Below are 27383 nucleotides of genomic sequence, written 5' to 3'. Positions count from 1 at the left end.
AAAAAAAAGGAATGTCCCTTAAATGGACACTACAATATTGAGGATGAGGCCACTGGGCTGCCCGGTGCAGACACAGAACCTTGATGGGCCTCCAACAGCTGCAGAGATGGCTACTCACGGGCTTGGACCAAAGACGACCAGGTGTGTGCCAGGAATGCTCTCATTCTGGCCCTGAATGGCCTCGGGCCCAGAGAAATCACGTCTGCCCTCACCCCTCTCCTGAACCTGCTCACCTCCCACCTTTCTTAGGTCAGTGACAAGGCACTGCCACCAAAACTTCACCCACAGGCCCATCCTCCAGTCACCAGCAGCGTGACCAGCTAATGCACGTCTGACTCGATCATCTGTCCCCTTCAAGTCCGATCCCATGCGTATTAAAGACAGAGATTCTTGGCATTAACATAGAAGGCCCTCTGCAATTTTTGCAACTGGCAACATTAACTTTATTTTGTACCTTTCCCACACCCCAAGCTCTGTGTGCTGTGCTGAAGAGGTGAGCTCCACCTCTTCCACCTTCACGTTCCCCAGACTATTCGGCCGCAAGTTGTGAGCTGGATGTCACTCGTTCAGAGCAGCATTCTCTGGCCGCCACAGTCTGGATTAGTAAGATCTCACTGCACACCTACACGCCGTGTGATGCAGCCCACACAGGGATATTTAAATTACACAAAATTTGATGGTGATGTACTAAACCCAAAACACTTTGTGTGTGTGTGCGTGTGTGTGTGTGTGTCTTTTTCCAACTATCCTGTAAGCTCAAGAAGAAAAGAAACAACTCTTATTTATCTTGGTATTTCTAGCGCCCGATCAGGTAGGTTACTGTGTTAGCTGATTAACTAAACAGTACGAATCAGAGTGACATCAACATATATACAGCCCTCAGTGTGTGCCAGGCACTACTCCAAAGGGCTTTCCTCATTAACTCATTTAAGAAACCCCACACAGGCCCTGCCAGGCGTGGCTCAGCGGCTGAGCGTCGACCTAGGATCCAGGCGATCGAGGTTCGATTCCCGGTCAGGGCACATGCCCGGCTTGTGGGCTCGATCAATGACTCTCTCATCATTGATGTTTCTATCTCTCTCTCCCTCTCCTCTCCTCTGAAATCAATAAAAAAGATATATATAAAAAAAAAAGAAACCCCACACAGCCCTAGCCAGTTTGCACAGTGGTTAGAGCACTGGACTACAGACTGAAGGATCCCAGTTCAATTCCAGCCAAGGGCACGTACCTTGGTTGCAGGCTTGATCGCCGGCCCTGGTCGTGCATGTGCAGGAGGCAACCAATCGATGTGTCTCTGTCTCTCTCTGTCTGTCTCTCTCTTCCCAGCCCCCCCACTCTCTCTGAAAAGCAATGGAAAAAGTATCCTCAGGTGAGAATTAAAAAAGGAAAACCCCACACAGATTCTATCTTTATGGTGAAACACCTATGAAACTCAATAAAATGGAGCTAAAATACACCAAAACAGAGTGAACCTCAGCAATTTTTCTAAGCCAGTGTATTTATATATACTTCCCCTCCCTACTCACAAAGTTCTTTCACTTCCTGATCCCTATCGCCCGTCATTACTGGTGCGACTGACACACAGAGCCACCCACTCCCGAAGCCAGACTCTCCCTGTGACCGTGGAAGGAGCAGCTGCTTCTCCTGGGGCAGCTGCTGGCGGTTTTAAAGACCACTGTCCTTTTCCGGCTTTACCCACATTTCACATTTCATCATGAGACTGAGGTCACACTGGTGGGCAACTGGATGTTCTCATGGCTCATGCCAAATGACACTGAGGTCACCTCTACCGCACCACACTGTAAAGTGCTGTGACTGCCCTCAAGGTGATCAATACATGTACCATCTTGATGAGAACTCAAGGAGGACTTGAGGAGAGACAGCATTAGGAAAACACAAACTCTGTGTTCAGAGAAGAGTGTCTGTCCTATGGAGGGACACTCCGAGGAATCCACCCTAAGGAAGGACTCATAGTCGGTTTATAACAACTGTAGGCCCCCACCCCGATGGGCTGAGCGACATCACCTGAAACGGGGTTGGATAAACTCACCTAAGCTAAGATACGGCACACAGATTACTAATTATTTTTGGTGAGAAAGAGTACAGGCTTTTTAAACAAGGCTTTATGCAAAGGGACAGAACTTACTAGAAAGCCAGTTAACTGCCCTGATTTATTTACAAAACAGAACGTGGTGAACACTGATCAGCATCAGCATAAGGATCCAATGCCCCCCCCCAAAAAAGTTTGAAAGGAACCCTATTGTGGAGCCACATGCGACAAGAACAAGGTCAGTTATGAAGATGCCTGCACATGGGAGGGAGGTCGCAACCCAACGGGCCCTTCAGGCGGGGCAAGTTAGTGAAGAGTCTCATCACTCTGGGCAAAATCAACCTGGAGGCATGAGTCATAAAGATCAACCAGGTCGGTTCAGGGACTCCAGCCAAAATGACACAGTAGTCTTTTAGAAGAAGAGAGAAAGCTACTAAAGCGTATCCTTATATTTTGTATGCTCAAAGGTGTTTTAAAAAAGAAATGAACCTAATGGATGAGCTGCGGTGATTAAATACACACAGAGCTTTGGGGTCAAGGGCTCTGCGCCACCGGTAGAGAGGAAAGCATCAAGCCTCCCAACGTAAAAGCACAGAACCTTCTATGCTAAGCTTTTAAACAATGAGAAAGAAAATGAAAAGATAAAGAGGCAAACTAAAAAAAGTCACCGGGAAAAGTAGTAAAAGTTTAAAAGAACCAACGCAAAACATGAATCAGATACGCCAGAAAGTAAAATTAACCCCACGAAATAAAAATTTTTAAATGAAGTCCTAAGACTAAAATAAAACTTAATGGCTATCGCAGAATGTAGTAAAATGCAGATGACAAATTAAACTAATGAGGAAAAAGAGAAAACAAACTCTGCGTGACAGACAATAAACCCAAAGGTCAACGCCTGCACACAAAGGCATCAGCCCTCCCCAGACAGGGCCCCAGGGGTCAGCCGTGGTCTCCACAGGGCAGCCTTGGGCCGAGGGCATCTGGGCAGGATGGGGAGCTGGGAGCCAGACTCCTGGCCCAACCCCTGTAAGCCTGCCCCAGGCAGTCAACCTTCGGGTGCGCCAAGTGGGGCACCCACACGCATCACGCCAAGCAGGGGCCTTGCCACCCACGACTCCTGAACTCCACCCACAAATTCTTCACCCTACTCCCCTAGTTGAGGAAGAGTAAGGAGAGTTGAGAAAAGAAAGAGAGAGTTGGGGAGGGGGTTCTATTTCTAAACATGATTTCAGTAACAAATTATTAATACTATGCTTTGTGAGTTTGCCGAGAGTCCCTGGATGGAACACCTCTAACACAAATAATTTAACCTAAATTGTTACCATAAGTAGCTCTTATAGCATCAAGTACTCCCTCAGTACGTATGCTAAATATTCAGGAAAGGAACAGCAAAGAAAGTTAGGAGGATAGCAGACACCTAATCCGCTTTCGTTTAAAAATGTGTTATTTCAAACTCAACATACCTCACCATTACATTTCACAGTCAAGCTGCCCAAGGATGAGGAAACTGAGGGTGCAACAGGTTACAAGAAGCGGCAGTTCTGGGACTGGAACCAGGACTGCTCTGGTTGCAGAGCCCACGTTTGATCCTGGGGTTGGTCTGAAGGCCTCTAACCTCAGATCTCCTTAGGAGTCTAGCACTGGCCTGGCCTTTCTTTTTTGGGGGGGGGTATCCTTCAGGCCTCAGAAACCTTTCCTGGTAAATGTCTTCTGCTCCCTGGGATCATCCCTGGGGAACCTTCCAATAACATCAGGATCCCGTACTGAGGATCGCTACCGTGCGGACCATGTTCTAAAGAAGATATATTTTAAAAAATGAAAGCGAAAGAAGGTAGAGTAAGAAAACCCTCCTGAAAGAGCCAAGTCCATCTGTACCACTGAACATATTCTAGAGGAACAACAAAAGACTCATCATGCAGTCAAGAATTATCACTGAAAACCCAAAGGTAATTTGAGTTTTATGGACTGAATCAAGGTCTGCCAGAAGTGACATGGAAAAGAAGTCTAGTTAGCTAATAGGTTATCTGACCACAGAGGCCCAACATAAACACTAGGCACTTTGGCTATTCGGCACTGCAGTGCCACCCAAAGAGCTGAATACATGAGACACTGCAAAACTGATACCAAAAGTATGCCTTTCAGTGCCCCTTTACTATATATAGGATATTCATCCAAGTGGCAACAGGGGGGCAGACATTTGTCTGCTTGTGCCAACTTATAAGATATTCTTATTTGTGCACAGCATTCCCATGCCCCAGGAAGGGGGACAAGTGAGGGTAACTGTGGCAATCAGAACCACACTCCCTGTATCCACAGTTACCTTCTCTGACCAGCCAGGTTGCTCATACAACAAACGAGATGCACTGCCCACCGGCGTTTTCATCAGGGGCTACAGGGAGAATGAGGCAGAGGGTAAAACCAACACGGAGACAATATCACCACCCACTCTCAAAGGAGAAGCCAAACTGCCATGAAATTATATTGTTCCTACAGGAATCAGGGCTCCATATAAAATCAGTGTTCTGATGGAAGTTGTCTTTTCAACGTCAAAAATAAATAAATGAGGGTGACTAAAAAGGTGAAAAAGGTGAAGGGATTAAGCAAAACAAAAAACAAAACAAAAAAACACACACACCAAAAACCTCACAGACACAGACAACAAACAGTACGGTGATTGCCAGAGAAAAAAGGGAGCTAGGAAAGGGCAAAGGGGAGATAAACGGTGACGGAAGGAGACTTGGCTTTCGGTGATGAACACACAATACAACATAGAGATGATGTATTACAGAATTGCATCCCTGAAACCCATATAATTTTATTAACCAGTCACCTCAAAAAATTCAATTTAAAAAATGAGCAGTGCCCTTTTTCTTAATTCACACTCTCCAGCCCCCTATTTAGCATTTTTAAGCTAAAGCCACATAGACTTCTATGTAAAGGTGGCTGAAGGAGGGCTGGCATTTCAGATGACTGATGTCTTGTGGTGGTTTCCACAAACATCCAGGGACTCAAAGGGGCCTTTATCGAGGCAGAAGACAACTAGCAAAATTTTTTTATATCACTGGACAAATTTTGCATTTGTACAGAACTTCACACTTTTCAAAAGCATGTTTATAGAGAGAGATTTTAAATAATTTTAAAAATCAGCCATCATTCTTTCTGCTCTCTATCTCCCAACTCTAACATCGTACCCACATCTACTATGGCAACACATGCTCCACCCTAAAATTCAACTTACGAAAGACTTCAAAGGACTGTGTCTCCAGAAAACTCCCCCTCAATGTCCTACTGCTGCCCACGGCCTCCTCACCTCTCAACTTTCGTTTGATGGGTGCAGTGAGAGTTGAAAACGGGATCTACATCACCGTCTCCCACATAAACCAGAGTGGCCGCAGGCCGCTGCTTTGAAGTCACCGAAGCTCACTGATGAGCAGAAACGAATTTCCAGCAGGCCCAGCGTGGTCGACTCAGCAACCAGCACAGAGCACGGTTTAGCAGAGCTCGCTATTCGAGGGTCAATATGGTTAGGCATTTTCTTCTCCCACTAAGTATAAACTGAACCACACAAAGTCAAGGATATCAGGATCTCCTGTAAAAAGCTGACCGCTCCTCCTCGCTGCTCATTCAGCCACTTTAAGACAAATCAGATGGCCGAAGGGCCACAACGTGGTTTCCACTGGCAATGGAAAGACTGAGGTGGTTATTCTGAAGGAAAGGAGAGGGCTGGGGACCTAAAAGACTTGATGGTCCATTTGTCAAAGGGAAGGTCATCTTTGAGACCAGCAGAGAAGAGGGCACCTGGTCCCATCTCTGACCGGGAGCCTGGACTATGAACCAGAGACGAGGCCGGGCAGGCCAATGGGCAGACACACACCACTCTTCCCTCCTGGCTCCTCTCCAACACCGAGGACTCAAAAGTCCATCTTGTGACCACACGTTAAAGAAATCTACACCCTTTTCCGCAGGCAGTGTTCAAAATATTTAATTCCGTCTCTCCAATTATCTAAAATCTTGGGTTAAGACTAAATCAGGGCATGTGAGTAAATGAAAGAACAAAAAGCTAAAAAGAAGAAAAACTGTGGGTTTAATTTACTCTATTACCCATGTACCTGATGAGAGGTACCTAACTACCTGGGTTTTTCTACATATTGGCAAAACTAACTTAATGGTCTGCTTTTGTGTCTCATCTCTCCGGAGAAATTTTACACGTGCTCTTGCACATGATAAAATGTGTGTTAAGTTTATCAAAATATCCCACCATTGGGCTTGCTGGCTGCATAAAAATATTTCTTGGGTAAAATGCTGCTACTCTCTCTTAGATCGCCGCTGAGGAAACAGTATCTGAAAAGCTAGGCTCCGCAGAAGAAAGCTGCCACGTAAATGTTAACGATAATGACATCAGGTGGTTTGCAAAAAGGACACTTTCCATGTTTTTGGTACTTAATATGTTGTTTTTTTAAAAATGAGACCAGTATGTTTATTTTTCAGTTCAAAATAAAGTATCTTCACTCCAAAATAAAATATCTTCCATTGAGAAAGAACATTTGACTTTTCGACTAACTTTAACAGCAAAGGTGGAAAACAGCAAGGAACAAGCAGTCGTGTCCCTAGAGACGGCCTCAGGAGCAAGTCTCCATGGCGTCATTTAACTGACGCTGCAGCAGTCGGGTCACCACCTTTGGCCAAGTTCCCTTCTCCGCGTACACGCGAAGAAATCTCGACACCGCTAAACGGGCCTTCAGGAGTCATTCAAGGGAAGCGCTTCCTCCGAATTCTTGCGCATTTCACAAGGGCCACGCACACACAACAGAAAAGGCCTTGAAAAGAAGACCACAAATCCCCGTATTTCAGCTCCACGAACCCCTCCCTATGCAAGCTGGCATCCTCTCAGCCCACACGTCTTCGCTTTTATTTTCAATATTAACTGCCAATATCTGAAAGCTAGAAGACACCGGGGGACAGCACATAGAAAGAACAGGTAGAAAATATATACATATATATATACACCTATTACATACATATATGTATATGTATGTATGTATATATTTTTTTTTACCAAAAAAAGATACAGGGGGAAAAAATGATGTTTCTAATAGAAAAGAAGCATGTGGTCCGTCCACCTATCGGCATTATGATCTTAAACATCCTTTTCTGAAATGCTGGACACCTTTTTCTATTTCACTCCCATTCTATGAAACAGCTTCTGGGTAAATTCTGCTAGGTTCTCCTGCATGGGCAAGACAAATGGAATTATACCTCGGTTGCCCAAAAAAGGCCAGTTCACTGGGAATGGCCACAAATTCAAGCCTCTGGTACTTTATGGAATGAGGCGGGATGACAGCTAGTGAGAAGGTCAGCATAAAGGCACACAGGAAAGTCAGCCCCACCGATGACGGCCGCCCTTTCTCGCGGCCTGTGTTACTGAGAGTGTGTGAGTGACGCAGAACGAGCTCTCCCCCGCCACAGGCACAAGGCAAAGCACCAGACCACAGTGGGTCACTTCCATCGCCACTGCTCAGAGGACAGCGCGTCTGTCTGTAGAACCTCACAGCGAGACGGCACAGGGCCGAACGGAAGATGTGAGTGGTTCTGCCCTGCGTTTCTCCTCTCACGTCTCTTTATTCCCTCTATTGCAGCCCTCTGTGGGAGAATTATTTCCTGTATAAACAAATTCATCACGTTAACTTATTCAAGGATGGAAATAACTGGTATCACGTAACATTTTGCAAAACAAAATTGTCACTGCTGTATTCCAGTGCTTGAAAGCAGACTGCTATGGCAATTCAACCCCAGTACTAACATAATCCAAACCCCCTATTACCTTCATCACCGCACAGTCAATTTACATAATTATTCTGAGATGCTATTCAGAATTTACACGTAGTTGTGTGCGTTCTACTTACCCCTGCTTCGGGGTGCTACTTCCCTTCCAGACCTAGCACAACAATCAGATCACAATTCTACATAGCTCAGCTCATCTGACCGATAGAAACCCTGTGGCTCAACAAAGCAATGGGCTGGTTTGTCAATCTACTGAAAATCTCTCTTCAATTACCACCTCCTTGGACAGGCATCCCATCGACAACAGGAATGCCTCTCAGGAATGTCCTCATGGCAATTCATCATGAATCAGCAAGTCGCCGTACAAGTGAAGGTCGCCAGGGCCAACAGAGGTGCCACAAACTCGGTGCCCCCGTGACGTGGCCTCCTGAGCATCTGGGCCGCATGACATCAGCTCCCTTTTCATTTGCGCCGTCTCTGTACTCAACAGAAGCATCCCACTCGGGTCCTTTCATGCTACTTGGGGGAAAACCTATAGGACTCTCCTAGACTTTCTTCCTAAGAGAAAATAACCACAGGCCCTTCCTCCTACCAAAAGCATGTGACGCTAGTGCCAGGCCATTACTCAGCTTCAGCAATGCCAACAACGTCCTCTGCACAGACAACTCGAACTTCAGGACTGAAAGCTGAGAGCGTGCAGGCCAGGCCCGCACTGAAGGTTCCTCCAGCCTAGTGGACGGGGGCAGGCCTGCATCTGAACCACGGGGTCACGGGGCGCCTGGCACTCACTGGACTTAATGCCCCAAGTTCCTAAGAGTTGTTCAGTTGCTAGGGAAATTTTAAGTTTAAGTTTCACTGTCACAGACAGCATGGTAATATTTGACCCCATGTATGCCAAAGTACATTTTTAAAGACAGGGCCAGTTCTATGTAGACTCAGAGCTTGAAAGAACATACCTGGAAATGTGTGACCAGGTCCACAACAGAGTGGGTTTTTCTTTTCTTGCTTATCAGTGTTTACCACTGGGTGACAGACTCAAAAAAATTAAGATAGAAACTGAAGACAGATACATTCTCTAGGCTAGAGCTAGTCTTGGTGTTGTGTTTCCTCAGCTCTCGAAAGCTTCCCTAGAACGCAGACTCTTACACTTTAGTTTTTAAAAATGCATCCTTTTTAGATTTTGCTGCGATGTCTTTCTCCAAAATAAGAACACGCTTTCTCCTACCTAAAGCACAATGCTCAGATTTAGGAACCGTACATTTTCAAAACCCTTCATAAGTCACACTGAAATTCTAACCAAGTCCTCCCTGCTCAGGCCCCTAACGTTAACAGAGTACTTACAGACACAAGTACTTAGTGAAATATTTCTATAGGATGGGTTGCGAGTTTAGAAGAATGCTCACAAGGAGAAAATAATAATGGTTTTCAATTAAGAGGCCACACGGTGAGGCATCAAAGATCATTTCTAAGTAAATGCAAAGATTAAGTTGCCTACAAGATTGAGTTATTGAATATAATTCAGCTATTCTGACACCAAAAAAAGTACTGACGGCAAAGATTTTTTTAAATGGCTATGAGTCACACTTTCAAAACACTACAGGACAATGTATTGGGGGTGGTTTAGATATTTCCAGCGGGAAGCCGAAAATCCAAGTTTCTTTCTTTCCTTTGCAGCACCTATAGCCACAGAAAGAACCTCCTCTTTGTGCACCTGCCCATGAACACACAGAAAAGCCTGCCAGAGGCGGCTCTGAGCGAGCTCAGAAAGTCCGCATCAAGCGCGTCGGTGGCAGAATCGAGGGCGCCCACGTATGCGCACGGCAGGGGGGAGGAGGGGGAGCGTGTTTTCTAATGGAGTTTGCAAACAGGTTCAGATTAACCAAGTCTGACCATACTTCCATCTGGAAACTATATTTTCTAACATGAGCCATATTCTGAAAAACAGATTCAGATGTTTGGAACTGGTTCAGAACAGTTGTAAGAAATGTTCAGTACAAATGAAAAAAATTAGTCTTCAATGTCTTCTCCTCTCAACTTTTCTTACTGAGTAAATATGCCTTCTGGGGGGCCAGAGCGCTGGTGGGGGAAATACGGAGGGGAAGCGTGGCGTGGAGGAGGGCCACCTCCTAGAACCTGGACCTCAAGCTATTCTTGAATGCGTATCTAGTGGATAACTGCCGTCTGGTTTCTCCCGCGTTGCCCGCTAGGGTTTCAACCCTGCCCCCGGAAGCCTTACTCCACCAAGTGGAGAGAAGTAACTCCCCGTTTCAGCTTTTGGGCATCGGGGCTGAAAAGCTTCGTGAAACACAGCGGCCTGCCCTGCTTCTGTAGCCCTTCCTTCCCAGCTGCGCGCCATCACTGACAATGAGGTTGCTGGGCCTATACTTACAAATAATTACATGCTGGCAACTCGGTTGTTTGTCAAATAAAAAGATTTTCACAAAAATACAAGAAAATCATTTAAACATAATAATTATTTTATCTAAGAAGTCTAGAAAAATGTACTATCCAAAATTAACAGTCCATAAGAATTGTGACCCAAATTTTCAAATGCATAAGAACCTTGACTTTGCAAGTTCGGACCTTACGGGAAGAAGCTGGGCTGTCGTGACGGCAACGGCGGGGTCCCCCCCCCCCGTGCCCACCCCCAATCCCAGGCCGCTGTCCGCGTGCACGGCCTACCTTGCCTTCTTGCTGGACTTGGGTTTTGGCGTGGCGGCTTTTGCTTTCTTTTCCTTTGGCTCTTTGGGAATCTTGGGGGCTTTCGGGGTCTTGGGTTCCTTGGGCTCTTTCTTCTCCTTGGGTTCTTTCGGTTCCTTCGGGTCTTTTTTCGCCTTCGGCCTTTTCTTTTTCTTTTTCTCTTCCTGAGACCCATCCAGCGAACCCCTACTCAGTTCCTGGCTGTCGAGCCCGCCAGGGACGTCGTCCTTCCGGAAGCCTTTACCGGGACCCTCTGCCACCACGTGGTTGTTCCTCTTCTTCTTCTTCGGCGGCGGCGGCGGCTGCTCTGCGGGCGGCCGGCAGTCCTCGCTCCTCACGAGCTGGGCCTTCGGTCCGCTAACCTGAGTCATATCCGGCGCTGGCTTCTCTAGAAAGGGCTCCGACGGAGAATGCTGAGAGACACAAGCAGGAATCGAGATTAGTTTACCACTCTGGGCAGTGAAGAAAGGAACTGAAAGTCACAGGCCTGTGTTTCTGAAAGTTACTCTATACTCAAGGTAGCAAACATTTTGCCATCTACACAGTTGTAAAATGTATCATTTTCTCTCATCCAAAAAGAAAAAAATCCACTTTTTTTTTTTTTTAAACCAGAAAGCTTTTAAATAAACGGAGTAAAAAGGGGCAACCTAGTAATACAGTAAAAAGTTTAGTTCAGGGAAGAAAAAAAAAATTTTCATTCAGCTGAAGTCACTGCCCATATTCTTAGCAGCCTGTGTAGGAAATGACGAGTGACACAATAGTAGCAAAAAACTAAACCACGCAGAATGGCTTTAAGTGGAGTTCTTCTCCCTGTGTGGCAATGGGAAGTCAAGTTAAAAACCCTCTCATTAAGCCGCTTTAAAAAGAGCAAGTGTCCTGAGTGGGCGCTGCAAGGCTCTGGTCCTGGGGAAGCTTGAAATCGAAATGCGAACGCATCCGTCTTAAGCGGTGCAGGTCGTTTCTGGTTTATGTAATATCAAAATGCCAAACTACAAGCACCTGTCTTCAAATTGGTTACATTTCTTGTACTAATATGAAACACAGATAGTGTTATTCATAAATTCTTAAGTTTTACATCTCCAAATTTCACTGAGGGGAAGGGAACCCAGTCATTGGGGGCTTGCCTTGCAGGTGACACTCACGAGGCGTTCGCCCAGAGATGGTCAGAAATACCACAGAGAAGACCAACAATCAGGATGGGACGCTCCGTGGTCAGCGGAGATCAGAGTCGGGGACTCAGCCCCGCAGTTCACGGTGCAAACCAGGGCAGCGGCGGACTGTTAACTCCACGGTCAGTTATGACATCTCCCGAACCTTGACTTTCCAAGAAGATACTTGCAAATGTTATACCTGCAAATGCCACTCGTTTTCTGTCTTTTTTATACATTCTCCAGACACTTAATAGTAACTATAATATAAACGGCAACAACAGTAACAGCTGCTAGCGTTTACTGTGAGGAATCTTTCTATGTGAGAGACATGTGCTAAGTATGTTATACCCCTGACACCATTCAATCCCCACGCCAGCCCTAATGACACTAAGACGCAGCAACAAGCCCAAGGAGTTACGGACGGTAACAGAACCGAGACTGACGTCCACGCTGATGGCTGCAGGGCCCACGGCCCCCACCGCAGCACCTTCAAACAAGACAACGTGGGAGCGCCCAGGTCCAGGTCTGCGGAGGACTCGAGAGCAACTCAGAAGCTATGGCTTGCCACCAGCAAGAACATAAAATAGATTCCAATACAACTAACATTTATTGAGCACCTATTTTATGCCATGTACTGAGCTGGGTGCTTCCAGAGTCAGTTCACCTCAATCTCACAAGAAAAATATGATAACCCCCCCCCCCCAATCTTTCGGAAAGGAGGTAAAGTTTGAGCAGGTGATGTGGCCACCCCAGGCCACACAGCAGGGAACAGAAGAGAGACTTGAGACTAGGTTTCCTAAATCCAGACTCTGCCCGTCTCCAGAAATCTTACACAAGGGTATCCTTCTGGGAAAGGCAACGCAGGTTTCGTTTGATTTTCCAAAGTGTTTGGTGACCCAAAACACTTTAAAAAAAAAAAAAAATCGCTGCCTGAGAATAAAGCCGTTATACTGTTTCCATTAAAACCTGCCATGGTTACTTAAAAAACCTACATTCAATTCTCCATCTGCACAAGCACAGGAGAAAGAGCCCAGACCCCTGAGGCGAGAGAGACCAGTTCCAGTCCCGGCACTTCCGTTCGCTGTGCTGTCGGGGGAATCCCTGCACTCATCTGGGGCTCACTTTCTTCAACTGTAAAACGAAGGATTTGGGGTCAGATGACTTCTAAAGTCCTTTCCAAAATCCTATCGTAGTAGAACTTAAAATACATATTGTCCATGTTTAATCAGACTGAGAGTGAACCTCAAAGAGTGAGGACATATAGGGAGAGAGAGAAGCCAGAGCACAGGTTTGGGAAGAACACCTGGGCGTAAGGCCACGCGAGCAGGTCCCCCACAGGGACGGCACAGCTAACCCACCGCGAGAAAAGTTACCCTGCCCTCTATTTCCCCTCACAGACACTCTTAATAAAAAGTCAACCGAGGCGCTGTCCAAACCATCACTACCTGAGAATTCATGGGGATGTGAGTTAACTGCTTTATTATATTTAAGTTGAAGTCAAATTAATTGTTGCATATTATTTTCTAATGTAAATCAAAAGGAAAAAGCCCTATTTTTTGGTAAGGGACATAGAGATCAAACGTATCTGGGACAAGCTGCTTTTCAGGAAATGGAAGAAAAAGTTATTTCCTAGAAAGGGAAGGAGAGAGGAGTCTACCAGTAAAGAACGCTTAGGGCTCAGGACGGTGAGTTGGTTCGGGGCACGTGTGCCTGTCTTTAATCTGCAAGGCACTGACTCCAGCAGCAGAGCGCCGGCGTCTAAGGAGAGACGCCTGGTACACATTAATAAATTAGAAAAAGCATATAACACCAAATACAAAAAGACTGAAAATGTATTTACACACTCCAGCATGCAAATGATTTCAGATGCTCTTTTCTGTAATAAATGAAGCCATAAATGAGTATCCCTTAAAAATTTTAATCTTTCCTAAGGAGGAGAAACGTAGATTAAATACAAAAAATTATGACTCCTGTTCGATATGCAGCAGAATTATGTTTTGGTACCATTCGAAATCGGGTGAAAAAGGTGCTCAAAAATATTATAGTGTTTACCAGACCTACACCTCCTTAAATCTTTTAGAGAAAAGCTGTTTTTGTAAACATTTAACAAAGAACAGATGGCCTGCCTTAATCATGCGGAGGGAAAAACCTGGAGCTCACAGTAATACCCTGACAAAGTCTCCCAGGCCCAGCCGTGTCCTGCCTCCCCCTCCGCCCCCCGCATGGTACATTCTCTAATGCTATTTAATTTTACAGCGGACATTTTCCCATCAATTCCCACTGCCTGACAGGTAATCAATGCCATTAACATCTGATATTACCATATAGGGCATTCCTAAAACCTCTCATTTATTAGAACAAATGTGGAGAATGTTAGATACCAAAGGTATTTTTAAATACACCCTAAAGGACTTTCTGCTTAATATATTTTCTATCGTATATCAGTATGCCTGTTGGAATATTATGGAATATATAAGGACCATGCCACGGACTTTTGGAACTAAAACAGAATGACTGATATTTAAACTATAAATGGACACGATCCAAGGTGTTGTCAAAAATATTACCATAAACTAAAGCTAATTGTTTTTATCCTTAACAACATTTTTCATAACATGTATAAATTAGACAAACACCAAAATCATATTTTATATATAAGAGCAGAACAGGCAGGATGCAAATTTAACCGCTGGGGAAGTGAGAGCAATCCTTCTATTACCTTTGAGCAAAGGTGGCTCAAAATGCTCAGGAGCATGAAAAAAGCAAGAAGCTTTTCCTCTATCTCAGGTGTGATTTTCCTCCTACACTCATCAGCATTTTCTGATTTAATCTTACTTAATCATGTTGTGGCTTCATATTCTTGAAGCCTTAAGCTGTTAGAGACGTCGAACACCATGAGTGAGCAACGTAGTGTTAACAGGGTGCAATGTTTCCCACATGTACAACTTCCACAAAGTAACATTTTATAACACAGGACATCTATGGACAAACACTGTTTACTGAGTGGTACAAACAAGTCTAAAATCAAAATACTACTTTATGTAAAAATATAAATATTAAGTATTCATTTAAGATAGAAACTTTTTGTTGCTGTTGTTAATCCTCATGAGGATATTTTTTCCATGGGCTTTTTAGAGCGAGTAGAAGGGAGGGAGGGAATGGCAAGGAGAGAGGGAAGGAGAGGAGGGAAGGGGGAGGGAGGGGGAAAGGAGGGGAGGGAGGAAGAGAGAGAGTATAACTCTGATGTGAGAGAGACACACATTGACTGGTTGCCAGGCTGGGGACTGAACCTTCCACCCAGGTACGTGCCCTTGACCAGGAATCAAACAGGAGACCCTTTGGTGGGGGAGCCAACGCTCTAACCACTGAGCCACACCAGCCAGGACGAAACTTCATTTTTAATGGCTCTGGAGACAAGATTTCTATTAGTGACATTCTTCACTCCTGTTTTTCCAATATGTGGCAGGTTCCTGATCCCTCGATACGCTTTTCAAAAGGAATTCCAGTATAAAAACTGAAGCTCAGTCTTCAGCAAAGAATATACAAAGGTTCAAAAGTGCTTTTGGCAAGGGTTCAGTAAGTCCTGTTGAGATTTTAACACCCTTTTCTTGTCAATGACATTGATAAAAAGAAGATGCACTCAACGTGTGGTGTCCAATTCATTTACTCATTCAACAAATACCTGAGGACCTAACGACAATCACAGCAGCCACAGGAGCTGCCAGGTGGCACGGAGCACCTGACCCTGCAGACCCGGGGGCGGCCTCCTGACAAAACTCAGCCAGGTGCCGGCCCGGCCGCTCCCTGGATGGACCTCGCCTTAAATGAACCATGCCTGAGACTGGATGGCTGAAAGCATAAAAATGCATCCAAGCAAGCTTTCAAAAAACCTCCTTTGTGGGGGATTAGGTCAAACTGTGCAGAGATCAGTTTAAACAGTCAACTGAAATTATTTTTAACTTTGATTCCTTGATATAAAATAAGTATACAAATATTCTTAAAAAGAGAATCAAGAGTTGTAGCATTTCCTGCTTGGCTAATTTTGGTATTAAAGTCAGGGCCTCAATTTCAAGCCTTTTATATTAGTTTTACTCAGCTCATTCTTAACAATCTCTAGGAAAAAATATTTATTAAATGAGGACATTTATGAACCAAATAAACAAATGAGTAACATCAGCACTGTTGGTCATATGAGTTAAGAAGATAAAATGTTTAGAAAACATTTTTAAGTTTAGGATAGGAAAAGCTGTTACATGAAAAGACGACTCGGGTCACGTGTGTTTAGAGATTTCTGGGCTAAGCAAAATCGAACTGTTTTCTTTACTGCAAAACTCTCCAAGCCCTTTCTACTCTCTGAGAGGAGGTGGTACACAGTGTGTCCTAAAGATGTTTAACCAGAGCATCCCTTTTTTCCAAGACTATCTTGAATAAAAATGTTCTTCAAAATATACTTTGGATTATACTGATAGAAGCTAAAGCAGGGCAAAGTCATCTGCTCCTCTGGGTGTGTGTGTGTCTGGGTGTGTGTGTGTGTGTTTCTGCCTCATAGCAGTGGTTATCAAATGTTTTATAACACAGCATATGACTATTAACAAATATATCAAATGCACTTAAAGGCAGTTTCTTTTATGCGCAATTTAAGTCACTGGTGGGAATAAAATAGGAACATCGGTATAATCATATAAAGATGATGTATAATTCCTGTTATATACACAGTCAAGATAATTACCAAGTTAAATAAAGTGAATGTTGAAATATCATAATGTAATAATTTATCTTTGCCTGTAACAATCATTAAATTTTAGAATTAAAATTTTTTTAAATTACTGATGCAATACCTCATTTAGAAATCATCTGAAGGTATTTTGAACGTCTTTTCCACTTGTGTCTTTAAGCTGTCCTCAGAACAGATTTGCCATACTAACAAAATCTTAAACAGCTACAAATTAACATGAGTCGCTCTCATGGCATCTAAATTACAAACACATTCTGAATCAGTAGAGCCCAAAATAATGAACCAAGTGGTTATGTTAAATTTAATGTTACAGTTTCCCACCGAATACTGAACACTGACCATCCAGGTATTTAGGAGTGAAACTCCATGCTAAAGGAACTGTCACAGCAGTATTTTTATCATGCAAAACACTGTGCTGTGGTGTCTTCACAGTCAGTTTGACTAGAATAACACAGCAGTGAAACTCCACCAACGTTAACCCCTTTCTAAGTGCCTGAGAAATCCTGAGTGGACTTGTTCTCTATGCTGACCAGGCTGTCACACGGTGCTGAGGGACCTGCAAGGCTGCCTCCAGCCTGGCCCCCTCGGGGTGACAGAGGAAAAGGGTGCAGGGTGCAGCCTGGTGTTCGAGCAGAAACACCACCAGGACTGCCGGGCAGCCCTGTGGCCATCCCGGGCCACTGTGCTGCATGTGCCGCGTGTTCTGCTAAGCATCTTACTTCTCCCTTCTCCTGGGTCCCTATGAGGTTACTGAGGTGGCTGATATAACTGCTCTTTTAAAAATGATGCTTTGCGCTGGCTGGTTTGGCTCAGAGGTTAGAGCGTTGGCCCTCGGACCGATGGGTCTTGGGTTTGATTTCCAGTCAAGGGCACCTACCTCGGTGGCAGGTTCCCCACCCTTGCCCAGAGGTGTGGGGGAGGCAACCAATTGATGTGTTTTTCTCGAATCGATGTTTCTCTCCCCGCTCCTCTCGCCCTCCCTGCCACTGTCTCTAGAAATCCACGGAGAAAATGTCCCAAGGTGAGGATTTGAAAACAAATTTTTAATGATGCTTTAAGATGAACTTGCCCAAAGTCATACAGCTAGAAAATGGCAAGGGCCAACACTCTAACCACTGTGCCACACCGGCCAGGGCTCAACATACATTCGATGTATCTCCATTGCTTTATAAATGCTTGGAAAAATTAGCTTGTTTGTTTGTATAAGACCTAAATTATGTTTAGTTTTCCAAACTAAATTATGTGTTAGTTTTCCAAAAAGTGTATGCAGGCAATCGGACTGTGTTCCTGGTCTTGAGAATCATTTCCTGAAGTCCTTTTAATTGAGGGGATCAAATGTAGAGGGGCCGATGGAACCTATCGCTGCTTTGGGCAGGGGAGAAACAGAAGCGACCAAAATTGAATACAATTCAAATCCTACTGCAGTAATGGCAAACAAGTTCTTGGCTCTCCCTGTCCATAAGCAGAGGGATAGCCCCGGACACAGCAGGCCTGCTCAGAGACTACATCCGCTCGCCTCCAACAGCTCCCCCAAAAACACAGGGTCTGCAACATGGACATCATGGTGTCTCTGACTTACAATGAGCAAACCAAAATATGAACCCATTACAGGAGTCTGAGATACAGGTACACTCTCTCCTGTTCTAAATCATCAAGTGCTATGTGTTCTACCAAACATTACTTTCTACAAGTAAAAATTTTTAAAATAATGAATACGCTCAGGGTGCTTAACAAAGTCAATTTTACTGTCCCTCCCTTTCTTTTCTCCACTGCCTTGTGTATAATGTTCCCTCAGTTGGCTCGACTCTAAGGACCCAACTCCCAGTTCACAGGCATTTGTCTTGCTTATTTCGAGTTCGCTCTTAGGTCCACACAGTTCTCGGAGAGAGTGGAGGCTTGAACTTGGCAGCAGACACCTAGACCTGAAACTACCCAGCTTACTAGGGATCGAACTCAGCAAAACACAAGACTACAGTGCTTCCAGGCTGGCCAAAATGTTTTGCATGAACAGAACCTATTCTAAGATAGTAAAGACAAAGACCAAACTTACGTACTAAAAAGTTAAGTTCAATTCAGAAATTCTTTGCTTTACACTATACCCAATGGCATGTTTGATCTCTAAACTGGAAAGGTAACATGTATGGAGTTTGGCTCTGGAAAAGCAATTTATTCCAAGTTTGCATTTAGGTTTCTGCTATTCTATAAAGGTCAATGTTAAAAGCAACTTACTATGCTACTCCTATGAATCTAAAAAGTCAACCTTCAATAGACTTTTTGGGGGGAAGGTGTGTCTTTATCCAACACTGAACAAACCCAGGGGTTTGTGCAGAAATGAGAAAAGAACGAACCTTGGCAGGGGGAGGGAGGAAGTCAATTTACAAGAAGCTTAATGATAAAGCTAATTTACAAACACTGGGTAAATTTTCCAGGATTCAGAGACTGTGTGAGTTTAGCAAATTTAGTTGGCAATAAACGCTTACTGACTACTTTGGTCCTATAAAAACTCACCCACATCCTGTAGGAGGTAGAATTCTAAGGTGGCCTCACGCTCTCCTCCTCCTGACTGTGGGGGCAAAGGTAAAAGAATTTCTCAGGTGTGTTTGAGGCACCAAGTCAGTCAGTCAGTCAGTTCTGAGTTACTCAAAGGGGAGACTTTCCTGGGTGGGCCTGGCTTAAGCAGGGAAGTGTGTAAAGGGGAGCAGGCTCTCCCTGAGGGTCGGTGACTCTCTCAGCTGCTGGCTTGGAAGAAGCAAGTGACCCTACGGGGAAACCCACCACGGTGAGAAACTGCGAGATGCCCTGAGGAGCAGAAGGCAGGGTGAGAGCTGGCGAGAAATGAAGCTCCAGTCACACAGCAGCAAGAAATGAATGCCGTCAATGGCCCGAATGGACCTGGGAGCAGATTCTTCCCCAGTCAGAACGCAATCCCGACGCCTGACAACGGCCCTGTGCGATGCTCAGTGGAGGACCCTGCTGAGCTGTGCTCAAACCCTGACCTGCAGAAACTGGGAGACAAGAAAGGATGTTGTCTTGCCCTGGCCTGTGTTGCTAAGTGGTTTGAGTGTCGACTCACACACTGAAGGGCTGCAGGTTTCACTCTGGTCAAGGGCCCGGACCTAGGTGGCAGGTTCGATCCCTGCCCCAGTGGGGGCCGTGTGGGAGGCAACCAACCGATGTTTCTCTCCCCTCTCTCCCTCAACACCCCTTCCTTCCACTCTCTCTAAAAATCAATGGAAAAAATATCCTCAGGTGAGAATTAACAAAAAAATAAAATAAAGGGGATGTTGTTTTAAGCCATGGAATTTGTTACATAACAATAAACCGCTAACACATACTTCAGTGTCCTCTACAACTCCCATCTGAAAATTTTTCGGTCTTTTTTCCCATCCAGGATGCCCTTTCCATGCTCAACGTGTGTCCTTCCACATAAGGACACCTGAGCGACGCTGCTGCTGGCAGTAACGCTGCGCACTTTCGGGACAAGCGCCGTTGCCGGTTCACAGCAACCTTATGACGTTACCTCCGTTCTATAAAAATGGGAAAACTAAGGCACACAAAGAGGCTAAGAAATCTGCCCACAGTCGCAGGAAGCCGGCTCCAAGAAGAGTGAGGATTCCACCCCGGCAGCCTCTCTGCAGAGCCGCGTCTCCACCGGCAGGCCTCCTTGCCTCGCTGCTGCGGCGCGGAGGCTCCCGCTGACGTTCCTCCAGGAGGAGGCCGCGGCGGCAGGGCTGCTGCTGTGCACAACTGGGCAGCGGTGGGCGCGCTCGGGCACGGGGCCCGGGGAAAGGGAGCGTGTGGCTGCCACAGGCAAGCGGCAGGTGACGCTGCTGGGCAGTCAGCTCCCCCAAACCTCCACAGGGAGGGGATTTTTATTTTATTTTATTTTTAATATATCTTTATTGATTTCAGAGAGAGGAAAGGAGAGGGAGAGGGAGAGAGAGAAACATCGATGATGAGAGAGTCACTGATCAGCTGCCTCCTGCACGCCCCCCACGGGGGATCGAGCCCGTAACCGGGGCAGGTGCCCTGACCGGGAATCGAACCCCGATCGCCTGGATCCTAGGTCGACGCTCAGCCGCTGAGCCAGGCCCAACTGGGCAGGGAGGGGATTTTTTTTAAAAGAAAATAACTTCATTTTCAAGTAAAAAAAAAAAAAAATACAAGAAACTGCTCTATAGACAATATTAAAGGCTCCTGGTACTTAGATGAAAAGAAAGTGTACTGCACATCAGAAACAGTTTAACACTTACAGGGGATGGTGTCCCCGTGACTCCTTCCAGCTGGAATCACACATGAAACAGAAGATACCAAAGCAATTAAGTATTTTATAAACACTGCTGAAGGGTCAAAAAGAGGGAGGTTCAGTCACTGACTAATAACGCAGTAATAAACAAACAGCGACGTTACGCAACTGAGGGAATTATTATAATTGAATCTACACAGCTGGGCACAAACAAGAAGCCCGCTTATATATATTAGCTCACAAATGCTTTGTGTGGGTAGGTTTTCGGTTTAGAACGGTTTCAGATCTGAGTCCCTTTTACAGTCGGACTTTTTTTCCTCTTATCTGAATACAAGTTCCACAATTACAACTGTAGAGCAGATAACGTAAGGAACTGCCCCACCAATTACTTGCTGTTCTATTTAGACTACAGAGAAGCAAATGTGTGCGAGGGGTTAGGAAGTTAAACTTTCCTGAGAGGTACTCACTTCAGATCTCTTCTGGAGACATTTTACCTTGTGTGCAGCCATATGAATAATGAATGACTGTACCTCCCAAGCCCACGGGAGGGAAAAGCCCAGAACAAAGTAGCTTTTCACATTTTAACATTCAGCTCCCACTGTGTTCTCGGAGTTTCCTTCACACCTTGGTATTTTCCCCTTTGAAAAGGCAGGCAGAGAAAATGCTGCCGGTCACCATAGGTAAGTTTACACATACGTGTCACAGAGACAAACAAGCGATTCCTGTAGTTCCCCGGAATTGTTGAAGTCATAGCATTAGGGTCGGAGAAACATTATTATTGTCTTGAGTGCAAGAATGAGCACGGTAGAAGCCCACCCTCCTTCCACTGATTAAATGTAGTTAAAATGCAAACCAACACAAAATAAGTTTCTTTTTGGAAGATATTCCAGCTAGATATTACCCTTATTATTACACGGAATTTTTTCTTAATTGTATGACTAAAATCTGAACAATTTTGTGATCTATGTCAAGTTCCCAGCTGCATAAAACCTAACTTCAAACAAAAATGGATGATTAGCTAACCATCAGGGCAGAGGTACAAATGTATCTTCAACAGGCACACATTTTACATCAATGATATCTATTTTTATGAGATAAAAGTACTAAAGCTTTAATGGTGGCAATTAAAACAGCCAAGAGTTTGAGTAGCTCGATGGCTGAGTCACAGACCTTTTACCTATAATGGGATCCATTATATCCCTGAACTCAGTTTGAGGGAGTGAAAGAGGAACAGATTTTTAAATATGGTTATAAAACAGCAGTACCCTCTGAACTAAGCTGTTTGAGTTTAAACTGCTGTGTGATTTACCCTGGGCTGCGCCTTAACGTCAACATCCATTCAGCGCCTTCTTTATAGTTCTTAGATACTTGTGTCTATTTAAAAATACCTGAACAATTTGAAAATGCTACAAAGATGCTAGTATGTAATCATTTGTACTTCAGCAATGTTTCTGTTTTATTTACATTAAAAATGCATCTGTCCTAAAAATGCGTAACTGCAGATGACTTCTGACAAAATATCATCATTTGCGCCTAAGATAAATATTTGTATTTTTATACAGTTTAGAGGGGGGTGAATAAGAATGTAATTTGCAATAAGATGGTACGTTTTAGCAAATGAGTGGCACTCTTTTCATGGCAGGTTAGCATTATTCAAAAGTATTAAGATAACAAGCTCTGTAGTTGCAAAATTTAATAATCAACTAGCATCCAACACTAACCACTTCTCAAATGCAAGAACCAACAGACATTCTCTTTAGCTTCTATTACAGCACATTCAGAAATGTAAATAGAAATTCTCTTGGGAACAACCTCACAAGTTTTTTTTATGTTACAATCATCATCTCCAGGAACAACCGGCAAACAGGAAACAGCACGCACAACGGATTTACCTCCAACCAGGAAGGACGACAGGAACAGGAGGGGGACAGGCACAGAGCAGCCTTGGCCCAGATGACCTGCAGCTCCCACCAACATTAGATGGAACGCGCCCGAGGCTTGCTTAGGTATATTCCTTTATGTGCTCGCAGCTCTTTTTAGATAAGCTGTCAGAAGGAAGGACAGTAGGACGGACTAGAGGATTCACTATTAGGGTTGGTTTTTCACTCTGGGAGCTTTAATGATCAAGTGAGAAGACAATCATCTCAAGATGCCCGACTTCTGGGAGATGAAGTTGGGGGAGCTGATTTACAAGGCCCTCCTAACTCTAAGATTAGGTCTCTACTGTTAAAATCTGGCTTCATTCCTGCTCAAATGACAACTATCCCACACGCCTAAAAAGAAATGAGCATTTGTAAGGTGAAGTGGAGAGTGAAGATGATTTCGGAGGAAAATTATTAAGGAAGTTTCTCAGATAAACGCACACGCACAAAAATAAGACTGATTAAAAATATCTACAGTAGAGAGCCCAAAATTAGATAAGATATACCAGAATTTGTACAACAAAATCTTAAAATACACAACTTACTTCTCCCATAAAAAAGGAAAAACTTTCAGAATAGTGTTCCAATAATATTTAATCTCATTTCATATACCTAGCAAATGTCTACTAGGTTTTCTCTGGAGTTGTGAATTCACACCAAATAAACCATGGAGAGGTGGCAGGGCCCATATGGGGCAAGAATTTAAGATTTTTAAAAAAAACAAACAGAAGTCATCAGCACAAGCCCCAGGACCATGAGAAATCACATACAAGAGCCACGGCACAGGGAAAGGCTCTCACCCAGAAAAGGTCTGCTGAGACTTTCAGAGGAGGACAGTGCTGAATTCAGGGACACGGGGACAGGGAGTTTTCAGAAACCCGAATTCCTCAGGGCACAGCTGAGAACGCGGACTGCGGCGGCAAATCTTCGCCACCGAGTGCCAAGAGCTTCCGAAGCCAGAAACACCAGCCAGGGCATACCCTATACACTGGCTTCAGATCGCCCACAACACGTGACACCCTCGTAGCAACACTCTCAAAACCAGTCATTTAAAAGAAGTCTGCCCCACTCAACCATTAAATAACTCTATCCTTCAAATGTATCGACCAACCTACTTTTTGACTTGCTTCCTGCCTTTCCACAGTTCTCTCCACCTACAGGATGGATCTTTCCACCCCTCGTTCACTTTTTCAAGTATTTTATGGAGCTTTTCTGGACCCCGCATCTTCCCCCAGCTCTCGCCAACTTTCTTTGCTCCCTTTAGAGCAGAATCCTCAAAAGAGTGACAGGATTCGCTGTCTTCCCCCTCCTTCCACTCACTCTTGAATCTGTTCTAACCGCACTAACAGTCTATGAAAACTGCTCTCGCCAAGGTGACCTCCAGTGGCCTGCTCTCTCCCCCTCACGGCTCCTGACCTGTCAGCAGGATCTGGCACAGCGGCCTGCTCCTGGCTGCTTCTCGTGACTTCCAGGACAGCCCTCTCGCCTCCTATCTTGCAGGCTCTTTCTTTACCGCTTTCCCATCAGCTGCTCCACCCGCAGCTTCTGAGATGCTCCAAGCCTCCCTGCTTGGAACTCAGCTCTGTCTACGCTTCCTCCCTCATCAGGTGCCACTGCCCTAGATCCTACCTGAAGGCTGTGATTCCCAAAGCCCTTTATCGAGCCTGGACCACTCCCCGGAGCTCTATACTTCTCTATCCAACCGTCCACTTGATATAGCCACTTGGATGGGCCAGTAGGCATCTCAAATTTAATGCATTCCAAAACCGATTCTTGATTTCTCCACCGAACTCCATCTCTGTACTTTGTTACTCCACCAGCAGAAGTCATCCCTGACTCTTCGCTTAGTCTCGAACCACCTTCAATCCTCTCTGTAAATCCTGTTGGCTCCACCTTCAACATAGACAGGAAATACCCTCAACAACCTCTCCCACCACGGTCCTGTCCAAGCACCGTAAGATCTTGCCTGGGCTACTACAAGTGACCCCGATTTCTAGCCTTGCCCTCCATCAAGGCAGACTATTTGCTACACAGTCTGAGTGATCCTTTAAAAAAGCAATTCTGATCATGTCACATCACATCTATTCAAAACCTCCACTATTTTCTCACTTCATTCATGGTAAAATCTGAAGTCCTCGCCATGGCCTACAAGGAGTTAAGTGATGTGGACTCCTGCCACCTCCTTAATCTCGTCTCCTACAATTCTCCCTCTCGCTCTCTTCCACTCCAACCACACTGTTCCTTGTTTACAGTCCAACAGCAAAGGGCAGGGGCCCTTCTACCTCAGGGCCTTTGCCCGGGCTGTCTCTGCTCTCAGAGCTCTTACCCAAATATCTCCACGGTTCCCTCCTTTGGTCCCTTCAGGAGGTCTTAGGCACCAAGAGATTAAAGCAAATTGTGACAAAATGTTAACAAAGCGTGATTTTACAGGAAGGATAAATGTGTTCATTGCACTATTTATTCCTTCGACTTTTCTGTAGACTGAAATTTTTCTCAAATATCAAAGTTGGAGGGGGGAACCTCTTTGCCACCACAGCATCATTCTGCTTTGTACCTGTTGCTGACCATTCCTCCCCTGTTCGCCCTTTCCTGACTCTCCTGGGCTGTTCTCCTGACACCTCCATGTTCCTCAGGATTCCACTGTCCACGCGACACGGTCCAGCAGACCCAGATGCCTGTTTCCCTGAGGCTGGATGTGTTCCCCCAGCACCTTCAGGTCAGCGGGTGAAAAATCAAATCACAGCAACTCTCCCCTACCGACAACAACCCTGCTTTCCCGTGGTGGTTACTGTCACAGCGAGCCTCAGCCACCCGGCCTCGGACCTTTGTCACCCTCGCTCGCCGCCCTCTCCCCCAGCCCCAGCCCCAGCCCCAGCCCGCACCGCAGGGCTGCTCTGCTAGCCTGGCTCCTGCTGGACTGACCTTCCGTGTACGGTGGTCCCCCCTTGTCCACGGTTTCACTTTCCAAGGTTTCCATTAACCAAAAGAATTAAATGGAAAACTTCAGAAACAAACCATCAACGAGTTTAGGATGGCACGCGGTTCTGAGCGGGGGATGAAACCTCACGTCGCCTGGCTCCACCCCGCCCGAGACGCGACTCACCCCGGGGTCAGGGTCTCCCTGCTGCGCACGCCCTGCTGGCAGTCTCGCAGCAGCCAGCCCGGCGATCGGATCCGCCGTGGTGGTGTCACGGTGCTTGTCCGCAAGTCACCAGGTTTCACTTAGCAGTGGCCCCGAACACATTCACAGGACCGTTAGGTTTGGACGAAAGCTTCATGCTCCTCATGGCTGCCCTCCCCCACCCCCGCATGAGAACGTAAACTTTTAGGGAAACTCATTTCACCAGCCACGTTCTGCTCGTTACGCTTGACAGCTCTCGCTCCCTGCACGAGGAAGCATCTCCAGCAACAACCTGTTCCTCACATCCAGGAGCTTTCTACTCCGACTCGGAAAAACCGGGCCCGTGTGCCAGAAAGTTCCCTCCCTACAGCCTATAAAGAGGCTTCCTCCCAACCACTCGGGGCTGATGCCACTTGGAGCTCAGCCCATCTGCACTCAGATGCTTTAACCGTCTGGATTCAGATGCCCTAATAAACTTCCCTTTACCTTCTCACCTGGCCTCGCGTTCCTCCTCGGCAAGCCTAACAATAACGAGTATGGCAATGTATTTCTATTATTATTGTTAATGTCTTACTGGCCTCAATTTATAAATTAAAGTTTACCATAGGTGTGTATGTATAAGAAAAAAATGTAGTAAAGAGATGAGGTTCGATACCATCCGTGGCTTCAGCCATCCACGGGGGGGTCTTACACCATATCCCTGTGGACGGGGGGGCTGCCTTACACTCTGCATCATAAAAACGAGATCATGCTAAAACGCAAATCGCCTTCGCTGCTTCTCCGTGGTTCTCCATCAGCTACATTTAAAAGGGAGCCTCTCGTGTGGCTGCTCAGGACCCTCCCCACGCCCACCCTCCCAGTCTGGTCCTGCCTCTCTCCCCTGCGCACTCTGGCGCCCACCGGTGAACCAGCGCACTCGCGTGAGCGCCCTCTGCGCTCCCCAACTTAGTGCTGGTGGACATGTCGCTCCTCCTGCCTGGGACGTTATTCCTCCTCTCTCCCCCCGGACAAATCCTGCGGAATCTTCAAAACTCAGCTGCAACATAAGCTCCTCCTGAGGCCTGGTCTCTCCAGGTGGAGCCAAATCCTCTCCCCCCAAGGCTAGGGCACCCACCACACTGCCTGACTACGGATTATTAGGTCTGTCCAGCCCTCTGACCTGTGAGGCCCTCAAGGACAGCGGCACGTTACGGCTGTTCTTACACACACAGGGGCATATACGTACAGGAACGTGTGTGATGCATACCACAGACTCAGCATTTACTGACGGAGTATCAAAATCTCCCCAAACCTCCTTCAAATATTAACAAGGCATCGTAACACCTATTTCCACTGGAAGAATCTTTAACTCCACGCTGCAGGCACAAGGAGGGAGAGAGGTGGGCACGGTGTGCTCTGCCTCCCGCGCCTGAGGGGGGCTCATCTTGGCACAAATACGTCCCCATCGCCCAGCACCAGGCCCCAATCTAAAATGAGTTTTTATGTAAATGCTCTCTCACCAAAAGGCTGTGGGAAGAAAATGGAAGAAGAAGGAAGAGAGGGGAGGGGAGGAAGAAGGGGAAGGGGAAGGAGAGGAAGGGGAAGGGGAAGGGGAGGGGAAAAGCCAATAGCTCCAGAAACCGCAGGTCCCTCCCTCAATGACAAAATGAGTCCAGCTGCCCCCTTCTCTTGCAGGCA

At 45.8% G+C, this 27383-nt stretch overlaps 1 protein-coding gene across 2 annotated transcripts in view; it reads right to left on the bottom strand.

Annotated features, from left to right (window-relative positions):
• The window catches only part of CHD7 (chromodomain helicase DNA binding protein 7), a 177761-nt gene that overhangs the window by 70576 nt on the left and 79802 nt on the right, over positions 1–27383 (bottom strand). For both annotated transcript variants that reach the window (XM_087825395.1, XM_087825396.1), the window contains exon 3: positions 10514–10944. In XM_087825395.1, the coding sequence (XP_087681521.1) occupies positions 10514–10944 (431 nt within the window). The remainder of the gene's footprint in view (positions 1–10513; positions 10945–27383) is intronic.

The sequence above is a fragment of the Miniopterus natalensis genome, chromosome 16 (assembly GCF_054644295.1).
Source record: "Miniopterus natalensis isolate mMinNat1 chromosome 16, mMinNat1.hap1, whole genome shotgun sequence".
Classification (NCBI taxonomy): domain Eukaryota; kingdom Metazoa; phylum Chordata; class Mammalia; order Chiroptera; family Miniopteridae; genus Miniopterus; species Miniopterus natalensis.
Note: the sequence above shows the minus strand (reverse complement) of the source record. Positions and strands in the feature narration are given on the sequence as shown.